The sequence below is a fragment of the Trachymyrmex septentrionalis genome, unplaced genomic scaffold (assembly GCF_001594115.1).
Source record: "Trachymyrmex septentrionalis isolate Tsep2-gDNA-1 unplaced genomic scaffold, Tsep1.0 scaffold60, whole genome shotgun sequence".
Taxonomy (NCBI): domain Eukaryota; kingdom Metazoa; phylum Arthropoda; class Insecta; order Hymenoptera; family Formicidae; genus Trachymyrmex; species Trachymyrmex septentrionalis.
In genome coordinates this window covers 1,206,658-1,220,230 of record NW_017305779.1, presented here as the reverse complement: position 1 = coordinate 1,220,230, position 13,573 = coordinate 1,206,658, and the positions used below count along the sequence as shown (strand labels likewise).

At 27.3% G+C, this 13,573-nt stretch overlaps 2 protein-coding genes across 6 annotated transcripts in view; one reads left to right on the top strand and one right to left on the bottom strand.

Moving 5' to 3' along the window:
- The window catches only part of LOC108752446 (ammonium transporter Rh type A), a 15,306-nt gene extending 11,166 nt beyond the window's left edge, over positions 1-4,140 (top strand). For all 4 annotated transcript variants that reach the window (XM_018493264.1, XM_018493265.1, XM_018493263.1 and 1 more), the window contains 3 exons: positions 722-865; positions 1,346-1,511; positions 3,813-4,140. In XM_018493264.1, the coding sequence (XP_018348766.1) occupies positions 722-865; positions 1,346-1,511; positions 3,813-3,973 (471 nt within the window). In that variant the 3' untranslated portion in view covers positions 3,974-4,140. The remainder of the gene's footprint in view (positions 1-721; positions 866-1,345; positions 1,512-3,812) is intronic.
- Positions 4,141-10,156: 6,016 nt separating this feature from the next.
- LOC108752440 (connectin) overlaps positions 10,157-13,573 on the bottom strand; it is a 135,947-nt gene continuing 132,530 nt past the window's right edge. For both annotated transcript variants that reach the window (XM_018493253.1, XM_018493252.1), the window contains 4 exons: positions 12,899-13,392; positions 12,406-12,582; positions 11,628-11,740; positions 10,157-10,909 (listed from right to left, as the gene is read on the bottom strand). In XM_018493253.1, the coding sequence (XP_018348755.1) occupies positions 10,679-10,909; positions 11,628-11,740; positions 12,406-12,582; positions 12,899-13,392 (1,015 nt within the window). In that variant the 3' untranslated portion in view covers positions 10,157-10,678. The remainder of the gene's footprint in view (positions 10,910-11,627; positions 11,741-12,405; positions 12,583-12,898; positions 13,393-13,573) is intronic.

The window sequence follows — 13,573 nt, the reverse complement described above, 5'->3', positions numbered from 1 at the left end:
TATATATATATATATATATATTCTAATCAGGAATTTTGCTAGACTTTATGTATTTATATTAATTCTTTTAATATAACAGAAAAATATATTAGATAACAACACATTCATTCTTTACACAAAAATTATATGAATACACTGATTGGTTATTTATATCAATTATTTATAAATCTATTCTCTTTTAATTTTTGCACTTAAGGAAAGATTATCAGTTAGTTAAAAAAGCTATTTTAAAAATTTTTTTTGGAAATTAGAAAATTTATTTTAAACTTTATACATTATAAAAATACATATTTTACCTATTACTGATTTATGCAAATAAAAATGATGAAAATTATAATAGTTAATAAAAATATTTGTGATATGTTCGAGTCTCAACTCTCAATCTATGTCAAAAATCATTAATCATCTACAGATGTATGTGTGTGTGTGTGTGTGTGTGTGTGTGTGTGTGTGTGTGTGTGTGTGTGTGTGTGTGTGTGTGTGTGTGTGTTCGGTTATCGTTAGAACCAATATTAAAATACATTTACCTTTTTTTAAAAAAATACATTTATTTTTTTTTATTTTTTTTATAACGTAAAACAGACTTTTTTACGAAAAACTTAAATTGTAATATAGTTGAGGATTTTTCTATTACAATGAGTAAGTTATATTATTCTGTAAAGTCTCTATTTTCTTGTTCTAATAAATCATTCTTTTATTAATTTGTTTACTCTTTTTATAGCCATTTATGCAGAAACATTTTTGTATCCATGACACTTGTGGGGTACATAATTTACATGGAATGCCTGGCGTGATAGCTGCATTTTTTGGGGCACTTATGGCATGCTTAGCTACGGAAGCCACTTACGATGATTCCCTATACGAAGTACTAATTCCATTGTCTTGAATTAATTATTTTATTGTTTTCGAGTAATTAACTCTTATTTATGTTGCTGGGCGGGACCATAATTTAACCATCTCAGTTTTAAATTACTTTACGGTAATTACCGCACAAATAACTTCCACTAGTAAAATGAAAAGATGAAATGATCATTTGAAACTTAATAAATTATCTAATTATTAGGAATATATTTATTAGAATATATCGATAGTACAGGAAATTGTACATATAATGTTTGATAAAATGTATTCTAATTTTAGTCTTATTTTTATCTGTTTTCTATCAAATTATGCATAGAAATTTGCAATTTAAAAATAATATAAAATAATTGAAAATTTGAATGTTCTTAAAGATATTGTAAATTTTATATTAAAAATAAATTATGATTATTATTAAGTTATAATAATTATTTATGTATAATTTTATTTATAATTATCTTTGATGAATTTTTATATTTGTCAACAGATTTTTCCTGCGCGGGCACCGAGCTCAGAGCTAAAAATTAGCGAGATGCGCGACAATTATGGAATATCAACGGGATATAATAGAACGGCGTATCAGCAAGCGGGATATCAATTACTAGCGCTAGCGGTTACCTTTGGAATTTCCATTGTTACTGGATTAATAACAGGTACTTCTAATCAATCTCCATGTCACAAATTGTGACAAAAAATAGAAAAAAATTTTCTTTATTTTATTAAATATATTTTTAATATAATATCTCTTATAATAATAAATTGAATTTTCGATGACAATGAAAAATTTTTTTGAATGTTTTACTTATATGTCAAAATAAATTAATTTTTGTGTATCTGATGATTTAAACATAATGTGCTAAAAATTTGTTTTTTACTTATTTTTTTATTAGGACATAAATGTATAATTTAATCTATATGCTTCTTGCAAAAATAAATTTTACGGTTTTACAATATTTATAATTATTACACACTATTTGTAGTTATTTATTAATAAACAAATCGAAAAAAAGTTTTCAAATATTTTATAAATCTATCAAATATGAATAATTATTATAAAAAATTTATTTACTTTAAGATATATAATATAAGAAAAAATTTATATAGTTCTTTGATTTCAATGAAATTTAATACGGTTGTAATGAGATACCAGAAATTTTCTTCTTACTTCTTTGCTTTTATTTTCTTTTTTTTTAATTTCTCTTTCTCTGTTTTTTCTTTTCTTTTCCTTTTTCCTTATCTTTTTTACTTCTTTTTTTTTCTTTTATAAATGTAATAAATATAGATTGCGTTCCAATAAATTTGTCATTATTGATTTAAAAAAAGAAAGGTATGTGTAGCTTGATGCGCGTACATAAAAATGATGGTTTTGATAAAATAAGAATTTAGTCAGAGACAATTCTAAACATAATTTGGGTCCATGAAATAATTATGGTATGTAGGACGCTCAAATTTGTTACCAGAATGTCAAAACTTTTTCAGCATTGTTTATTATGATTTTTATGTAATTAATTTTAATGGTCAAAAAATTTCCGTGGGTATATAGCTAAAAATTAGCCAAATGTTTAAATACTTTAGCAAAATTATTCTTTATATTTTCTATGTATTTTTTATTTTTTTTTAAATACTAGTATGGGTATAGTACTAAAATACTAATGGGGATAATGATAGATGGATTGAAGCTTCTCTATTCATTCATCATTACTATTTCAGATTGTGACGTAGAAGTAAGAAAATACACAATACAAATTCTTATAAAGCACATTAATACGGAAATAAAACAACGCTTATAGCCTCGATAGGACTTGTAAAGTATACCGAAAGCTTTTTTGTTCCATTAATGAATAAATAATATGTATTGAACACATGTATTGTGTTTGATTTTGCTGGAAACTTTATTTTATCTTTATCGCTTATTATTGTATGGAAGAAGAATATAATGAAGCTTACAATGCACAAGCATCAAACTGACGCAAACCCTGAAAATAAATTATGTATAACCAAAAACGAAATAAATTATGTTCATAACTGACAAACTGTCGAATTAATAATATATAGAAATAAATGTGGTTTATAATTTCTCCCAGAAACAAGAAGATAGTTTCATATATTGTATTTTACAAGACTATTCTATTGATTGCAAATGTTGTCTTTATAAAAAACACTTCTATTTAAATATAATTTGCAAGTTTTATTGTGTATTTCTTTGCTAACATTACAATCTGAAATTATAGGTGAGGTGAAATTATAGTGAACAGGAGCCTTAAATCCCTATTCTTTTTGTGTCCTCCATTGCGCTCCCCATCTAAAGTGAATTAAAGAGAGATATTGATACTTCAACATTTTCTTTCTAACAGAGCACAGATGCTAAGATCAGTTAAAATAGGAGAAACGCACAGTTTCTATACCCATCACGTCTTTTCCTATCAGATTTTTTTCTCTCTATCATTCTCCTCTATCTTTTCTATTTCTCTTTTTATACTTTTCCTCCCTTCTCTCTCTTTTTCTTTTCCCTCCCTCCTTTTGTCCTCTATTCATCTGTTTTCTGGTTTTGTCTCGCCTTTTTCTTTTTTTCTCTTTCTACCTCTCTTTGATAGAAATTCAATAATGCAATTTTTTTTCCATCAAATTATACTTAAATTGTAAAATCTAATTCAAGTCCTTAAAGCGCGAATGTGTAGATGTGTAATAATACAATTATCTTTCTTTCCTTTATGCATTAACAACCGTCGATTTTATTCTTTGTGCATATAAAAACTTCAACTGGTATTTTGAAATTAATTTAAATCTTTGTCTGTACTAATGCCAGTTCACTGCTTTTTTAATCGTTTTTTAAATTCATATTTTCCTTAAATTAAATTGTCTTTATTTGCTTATAAATGAGTCAATTATTTCTTGTTTTATTAATTTTGTTCATTTACTTCTTGTGATTATTGTATGTATGACTTAATTTACAGGTTTACTTCTACGTACGATGATGTGCGGATGGGTTACTGAACAGCAGAAATTTGATGATGGGGTTGTCTGGGACTTGGAAGAGGAATTCCAGCACGAATTCGGAAAAAATCGAAATGATAACAATCGCCCTAATGATCACATAGTTATGGGCAATATTTAACATGCTGATATAACACACATAAAATGTAAAGTACGCATCTCACGAAGTTATTTAAGCTTGCATGTAAACATTAGTATTAAGTACCATTTTTATTTCAATATTTGTGTAATTAATTATTACTTAATAATTAGTTTCTGTTTGCACCTTTTATAGAAGCCACAAATGATTACGAAAAATCGATTACTTTATGATGTAGATTTTTACAATTTGTCAAGTACTAAAAGCAATTAATATCGACATATAAAATATATTTCTATATTTTGAAAAACATTTAAGTAAGGAAAAACATTGTTATAAAATGTTTAAAAAATATATTATTTGTGTCTAGAAATATAAATAAGACAATTTATAATATTTTTCTTTTTGTATAAGCAATAAATAAACGGAAAGTTATAAATATAAGCAATAAATAAACGGAAAGTTATAAATAAATGAAAGTACAACGTGTATGAATAATAAATAAATTCTAAGTATATATATCAAAACCTATAATAAATTTTGATAAACAAAATTATTTAGAAAAGGATTAACGTGATCAGATACATAATTATTAATCTATAAATATGATTTGAAATATAATCATTAATTAGAAATTATAACAAATCATATCGTTTTACTGAGTATATAAGGTATTTGCAAAACATGTATCTTTTATTTCGAGTTGTCTAAAACTCATAAAAATTGAGACATTTGCATGTATTTCCTTGTCAGTGTAATTTACAATAGTCCTCCATTTCACTTTCATCCCTTCTTATATTTTTTTCTTTTTTCTTTCTCCATTTTCACTCTTTTCTCTTTCTTTCTTTTTGTATCTTTTTTTCTTTGCCGTTCTCTTTCTTGACTACATTTTTGGAACTTTTCCGTTACTTTCCTTTTACTTCTTTTTACAAGCTTCTATGATTCTTCACTTCATCATTTTTTTGTCACCAATCTCTTTTCCTATTATATATACCATAAAAATATATTATATATATATATATATATATCGGTTAAAAATTCAACACGTTCACATTTAATTTCGGATATCTGAAATGTAACTTAAATTTTGTTCATTCTTGTATCCATTTCAATGTAAATATCAAATTATTTATTACAGTATAAAACATTGTACATATAACACACTTTATTCTCGTAAATTCACCTTTTTCTCTCTCTCTCTCTCTATTCTGAAAATTCACTTTGTACTATTATTCTAATGATACAAGCGTAGAATAAAAATGTTGCGTACTACATTTCACTCGCTGTCTTAGTCTTTGTATAATTAAGTGATTATGTGACAAATGTATAATAGAAAAATAAAACACACACAAGAGGAAAAGTTAAGTTCATAGAGATTAATTATTCTAGAATAAAAACTAATTCAAAATAGTAGAAGATAGAAAAAAAAGTTTTACTATGTAAATTTTACAATCTTTTAATAAAAACTTTTATAACATTTTTTTATTAATATTGTCAATGAAAAATGCAAAATTAATAGGATAAATTTTGATAGGAATAGATTATCGGAAAAGAGAAACAGCGACACACAGCTTCTTTATTTTTCGACGGTTTATTTCTGATTATTGTTAAATCTTACAAAAGAACATATAATACATATTACAGCGCTTGTGATGGTAAATCCATAAATAGACTAAACCTAATTTATTATTGTTGCGTCTATACTTAAGATCTTAAATTAATAGTATATATGTAAAAAAAAATCATTGCATTCTCCCAAGAAATACTTTCATTATAAAATAGATCCGACATATATTGAAGCGCATATGTCGAATATGAAATCTTACTTCTTTAATAAATAAAGTTACTCGAATAAAAACGTCTTCTAATATAGCGATACATATTAAAAGTCATATGAAAATCGAATAGACAAAGTCGGGAGACTTACAGAGTGAATAATAGAATAACAGAATTAGCAAATTGTTCAATTACCTATCTTAATTATTAATATTCTAATTGAATTTGTAATCCATTAGCCAATTAGTTTTAATTTTATGATAACCTTTTTTCCTGTTCAATAGATTTATTAATATATGAAAGAATGAATAGGAGAGTGAGAAAAAGAGAAAGAAGGAAACCCTGTGGAAAATTCACAAGGTCCCATTTTACTATGACTTATAGCGACTCGGGACAGTGTACTTGTTCATTCATTTATCAGATTCAATTACCTAGTTTATTTTACTTAGTGCGATCAGGCAGATCATAAATTGTGTACGAGAGAGATTCCTAACAGCTAACACCAAAATTTTCTTAACTTTTGTATCTATAAGATAAATGTCTTATATGATCGGTATCTTCTTTTTTATATTCTGTTCAATAAATCTTGCTTATCACTTGTTTTTAACGGAAATATCTATATTTATAATTAATAATCCTAATAAAAAATTCCTGAATGTTTCTTAGACTATGTGCTTCAGATTAAATAAAAAAAAATTAGATAATAATATCTTACTTTATTGAAAAATTACGGCTCTAAATATGTTTATTTATGGTTTAATTTTATATCTTACGAATGATTCAATAACGTGTTATGTACGCAGTACTCCGGAACACTTTAATTTATACGCGCATTTCTTTTAACTGACAACAGGTGTCATGCCGCATTATGGCATCGAGCGAACAGCAAGATTCGACTTGGTAAAGAAAAAAATTTTTCATAGAAAGAAAAAGATAAAAATCTTTATTTCATGTGTGTGTGTGTATGCGTGTGTGCGTGTGTGTGGTAATTTTTTAAATGTTATATCATGGCAGTTTAATAACATAAAACTTGATAATTTAATTTACCACTTTAAGTTGTAATAATATAAAAAAGTATGTGATAAATTATATTATAAGTTCGACAAACTATATAAATGAAAAATAAATTAACATTATAACAGCTTCTTCATAAAAAATAATACTTTATATTTAAACATACATATATTTATATAAAGCAATAATGAAAACAATTTATATTCAAATAATTCATTTAAAAAAATAATTTAATGCATTTTTTATTGCTCTTATACCATATAGTTCGTCGTAACATACTTAAATTGTTCTATTACTGATATTCCTTTTAATTAATTATAAAATCTCTTTTCTCTGCAATGCGATCTATAAATATAATTCGAAAAGATTTAATATGATGAAAGAAAGACACGTCAAATTTTTTATCAAACATGGTAAAACTGAAATTAAATTTCTATTACGATTTATTTTTGAAAGATCAAAAGAGATGTCAAATAAGTAAGAATAATAAATACTTTAATAAAAGTAATATGAAATTGTTGTAAAAAAAAAATTTAATTGTAATTAAATGTTTTCTTTATGAAAATTGTAAATCTTAAATTAAAGCACTTTTAAATTAAACTCGCAACCTTTTTAATTAAATATTTTTAGCCATAATTTTGGTCGAAATCTAAATTAAATTTATGACATTTAAAGAAGCTTGTAGTTTATAATTATACAAAAGGTCTCGATAATCGATCTTCTTGCTTTCCCTACGATATCGTTTTGCGACTTGACGTTTCATATATTATATAAACATTATCACGATACTATGACAACGCATATACTATGACAAATAACACCTCAACATTATTAATAATTCTTTTCCTTATCATTGTTCCGTAGGGATAGGCTATGTTTCACGTTATCCATATCGTGCGTTTTTTACTAATTGATTGTTGCTAATTACGTCTGTTCGCTCCAGTTGCGCTTTTCGTTTTCAATATCGTCCTTTTTCTCTTCTATCTAAAGATTAAAATATAAGTCTATTTAATTTAAAACTTGTACGCAAAAAGCACAAGAAAGTGCACCTCAAACAAACAGATCGTCCTAGACGTAATCGTTGTGAACTTGCTTCCTAAATGTTGCGCACACACAAAAACGTTACGATTATAATCTTATAAGAGGAATGATAAAAACGCTTAATGCTCGAAAAATTTCTTGTTTTCAGTCTCATTTCTTATACCAAGAAATATATTTTGTAGGATAAAAAGTATATATTTCTTGTATTAAGTATTATATCAATTAGACACACAAGGATGATTAAACAAAATATATTAAATAATTTGCATACAATTGAATCAGTTATTATTAAACGCACATGATTAAGTTACCATTTTCACGAAATTAATATAACATAGGTTACATTACCATTTCTTGGTTAATAACAATCCACAGTAAGTGCTACATTAAAAGAAAGAATTAATTGGATCACTAATTATAAGAATATTGAACTGTTTATAAGCAAATGTTACGAAAAAAGTATGACTATTACCAAATCTTCTTTGAAGTATTTTGTAATTGATAAGCATTTATTTATATCTCTATAAATCAAAAATGGACTAAAATGCACGATAAAATTAAAGAAAAAAAAGTTTCTTATTATTTTCCAAAAAGCTTGTTAGCATGACTCATGCATTTTCGTAATCAACTAATTCAATTGCTTTCTTCTTAATTTCTTTTCTTGATCAATATCGAAATCAGCAATATAAAATCTTTAACTTTTATAATCATATAGTGTATATCTTAATTTTTTTTTTAAATATGTTAATCATATCAATTTTGATGTTTTATAGTCACACCGTGCCTTTAATTTTTTTTTAATTGTACATCAATTCTTGATATTTTTGATATCGAGTCCTATACAAGGATCCAAATCCATTCATCTGTTCATCATATATGATCTATTGACTTAATATAAAAAATATGTATAACTTATCAAATAATAATAATAATGCACTCAAATCTCCGTATTCTTAATATATTAGGATAGAGAATAATCTCCATCAAGCCCTTAATTTGATTTCGATAGCACATGCGCAGATTAAAAATGTCGCTGCGTTTATTGTGCTATTAGCAAATGAGATAATGATTACGTATGATATTTTTCATAGACAAAACATTTATTTATTCATAATCGATAAAAATATAAATGGATTGACCGATTTCCATGCCAATAAAGCTTTGAAGAGGAAGCCAAAATAAATAAAATGAGAAAATAATTGCCGTATCTCTTTCTCTCTGAGAAGCCTGCGCGTTGACATTCGATGCTCGTGATATACGCATGCATACATTCGTGCATAAATAAGAAAGACTCCTATTTACTAAGAAACATTTATAATATCCTTCTTCCTATGGCACTCTCCGTCTGTCATTCTAATTATGATCGAATGATTCATTCATGATCATATGATAAAATATGATAGCATATATTATATGTATACAGTAGCATAGGGATAGGTGTTAAGAATACGGAGTTCATAAGTATTATAATAAATATAGAGAAGTTAAAAATAGGTATTAAGAATATAAAGATTTATAGATTTATGAATGAAATACTTAAGAGAGAATTGGCTATATAAATAAATGTAATTTTTATAATATTTTAAAAGTTACAAAAAAACAATATTAAAACAAATATTATGTAAATTTATATCAAAATTTTAAAGTTATCTGTAGAACTGAGCGAGCAGAATTGGCAGTGTATTTAATCTGGAGACACGGTAGTATCTCGGCGCTAAGACAAGCGCATATTTTAATTGTAATCTTGTAAAAGGCTATAAAAAATACACAAAGAAAAATAATTTAAAGAGTACATTTATATCAAACCGTTTAAATTATTCTTAAAATTAAGATAAATGGAACTAGTAGAAAAATGGAGATAATTATTATACTATAGTTATAAATAAACAATTAAAAAATTTGCTGTCTAATTTCTCTATCAAAATTTTAATATTTATTCTAAATTGTATTTCTGGCAATTTCTAGCATTTTAAATTTTTATATTGATATTTGGAGCCGTTGTACAGCTGGACCCATTGTCTCGGTCAAAATTAGTTGAATATAATATAACGGACTATGATCTAAATGGTAATATGTAATTACGCAAGCGAAATAGTTAACGAGAAACGGCAGTGTGCGCGGTATTTTTTAATAGTATTCTTATAATACACATCTTCTTTGGTATTTTTATAATACACACATTCAGTAGAATTACGCATATATACTGTACAAATACGGGAATGACGTACAGTATATAAGAGAGCGCATTTGAGCTCGAATTAAATTCGATCAATATGTAAAATAAAACGCTATATGCAACTTTGTTATTTTTAGATCATCATTCACTATCATTTTGGCTTATGTTGAAAAAAACAGTAAACACGTAAATTATTGCGAACGTAAAATGTTGCATCTCGTTATAGTTGGCCCATTAAACTCTGCATAACAACACGTTTCAAATAATGGCGAACGTTTTTATCATATTATCACGTCAAGTACACAAGAGATTTTTAAAAAATTATCAAACTATAAAAATGACGTGCAAATGCAGCCGCGTTTTGGTACTGGAATTGTGATTTAACGATCCCGTCCATCGTGATGCATTATCCATCGATATGCGGTCACGTTCGTGCAACATTTTTAAAGTTTGGACTGTTCGGATGCTTTAAAGAGACTTCATACAACAAACGATAACTGTAAGTGCTTCGAAAAACAGTTTTGAAGGTACGTCTCTTGTTCAGTTAGTTTCCTACGTAAATGCTCACGTGTTCGCACACATACATACAAGCACACACACACACAAATACACATGCATAAACATACACTTTCTTTCACGTCCCGTTTCGTTTATGTGTACGATTTTCCATTCGCTCACTCGAGTATATCGGGACGCCAAATGGCATTTATATCGCTTTAGTTTTAAACGCTTAGCTGCTTCTACGTGAAAAAAAGTATAGCTAGCAATAGCAATGAGGCAACGAGGACGGACTGACCAGCCTGGATCGAGATCGAACCAGAGCTGAACCAGCTGGAGCCCACGCGAGCATTTTCATGGCGGCTGGATGGCTGTTCGGAGGCCATCAAATCCTCACGCTGCGGGCATGGCAGCTCTTCTACCTTCAAATCGAATAGATGCTTTATACAGCACTTCCTATCCTCACGATTGTTCTGTAAATTAAAACCAAAATGATCTACGTAGAATCATTTAATCGATAGAAAGTTTAAACGTTTTGATCAAACGAAAGCTAGATTTATAACATATGCATGCATGTGCAACAGTAGGATTAGATTAATAATGTGCAAAAAAAAGTTTTAATTACTTTTATTATATTATTTTAAAATATCTGATTCTAAATTATATAATTTTTGTTAAACATAAACAGAACTTTGTGCTGTAAATATTTCTTTTTAATTTGACACATACATACAGAAATTTAAAAATTATTCAAAGATATAAAATAGTATTCTATGTATTATAAATTTTTCTTTATAGTTTTAATAATATATTCATAATTTAAAAAATTTTTTTATAATGCTTATATATCGGTGTATTGCTTGTATGCTTATATATCTTCATCGTTTCTTGTAAAAATTCTATACTTGCGCGTAATATAAAAAATATAAAATCTGACATTAAGTTCAACTTGATATATAATAAACGTCTTTTAGTGTTAATTTTATTCTCTTCTAGTGTTAATTTTTTTTTCTAAGCATAAAAGTATAAAAGTTTAAATTACGCTTTAATAGTAATTAAGATTAGCAATTAAGATATTAATGTAAGAAATTAATTTGATTAAGCAACTATTTATAATATTATTGCAAGAGGAATTTCTTGAAAAACCTGATCACATGTATCTATCATTTATATGCAATTAACAAATCTTACCTTACTATGAAAATTCGATAAATTTTCGTCATCGGGTTCATCGAAATAACTACCGCTTTCAGCCTCATCGTCCTCGTTATCATAATCTCTCGAATTATTATCGACATATTCGTCTGTAACATAATACAATAAAATTTCGTTAAAAAAAATTAGAAATGTCAAATGTCATATTAAAGAGATTCTCTCTCTCTCTCTCTCTCTCTCTCTCTCTCTCTCTCTCTCTCTCTCTATCTATCTATCTATCTATCTATCTATCTATCTTTACGATTCTACTTCTGTTTAATGTATATATCTTAATTATTGTAATTAATCATGAAATATGTTTGTAAATATAATAAACATCTATTAGTTTAAATACATTTTTCTAAAATTCGTTGTAAAATATACTCTCTCTTACATATAAAAATTTATACGTACAAAAAGAAATAATTACCCAGAAAACAATTCGGAACATGTAAGACGTTATATATAATACGTCTAAAATATTTTGAAATCTCTTTTACGAGAATTGTCTACAAGATGTCTAAAAGACGTCTTATAAAACGTCTCATGTTTCGATTTTAGACTTCGTGTTATTTGATACTTTATTTTTAACTTTGGTTAGCAAGTATAGATGAAATTAAATTAATTTCTGTGCCTATTTATACATGTAACAGATAGAATTTATTTTTATGTCTCTATGTTGAGAGTACATTTTACATTTTCGACACAAAGATGAAATAAGTTTCGCCAAAAGGCATTTGTACTAGCGCGTATTCACGCATGAAGCAAAACTTACCGGAAATCTCGGGCGGCTGATTCCTCCCCAGGTCTTCCCTGTTGATCTTATGCGTTGCATTATTGCTTTCAAAGAAGCAAGTCAGTTCCTCCAGGGCATCCCTCAGTTTCGTGTTCTTCGTCTCGTTCCGCAAGCCCCAGATCCATGTGAGTTTGCAGTCGCAGATCAGATTGTTTTCTACGCAAATAGGATGATGCACTTTGATCAGTCTATCTTGCTACTTTGATCATTAATATTACTTCAAATCGCCGCAGGTAATTTAATATCCGCAACTTAGAATAAGTGCCTCTCTTTAATGCATTATAATCTTCTATTATTGTTTCTATTATTGTTTCTCTAAATTTACTTGCGAGATATTCAATCTAATTTTTATTTAAAATTATTCTTTAGCAAACGATAAGTTTAATCATTTCTTTGACAGTTTCTTTCAAGACTTTCAAATAGATGCTATATTATAATTTTATTAAAAACAATAATCTATATAGGTACTTACCGCTTAGGTATAAGTGGCCGTTAATTTCGTAGAGATTGGTCATAATTGGTTTAACGTTGTCAAAGGTCACGGTCTTCAATAAATTATCTCTTAGATCCAAAAAGTTAATGCCAGGTGCACCAGCCAAGAAATTCGGCGGCAATGACGTTAGCTGATTATCGTTAAGTTGCAACCTTTGGAGATTGCGCATGCTGTCAAATGCTCTTTCGCTTATGAGTATGATCTGATTTTGATCGAGCTCAAGTTCGGCTAGTTCCGACATCTCGATGAAGCTACGTTCGCCAAGCAAACTAATCCTATTGCCGCGTAGATTGAGACGCTTTAGATTGCGTAGACCGTAAAACATATCGCGCGTAATAACACTGATCTGGTTGTTGCTCAGTTCGAGCTCCTGCAACGAGCCCAGAAATTTAAACGCCTTGTCATGAACAATGGTGATGTTGTTGTGGTTCAAGTTCAGCTTGCGCAAGTTCGGCAAGTTTACAAAGGTGTCTCTGTAACAATTATTTAAAACCATATTGTGCCTATCATGTGTATATATTTTACTGTGTTAATTAAATAAAATTTTTTATTTCTTAATTATATTAATTATTGTTTTCATTAGTCAGTATTCACATTATTAATTGTTTGTGCTTTTTGTATTACGAATTTATTGTTAAGTGAATACATATACGC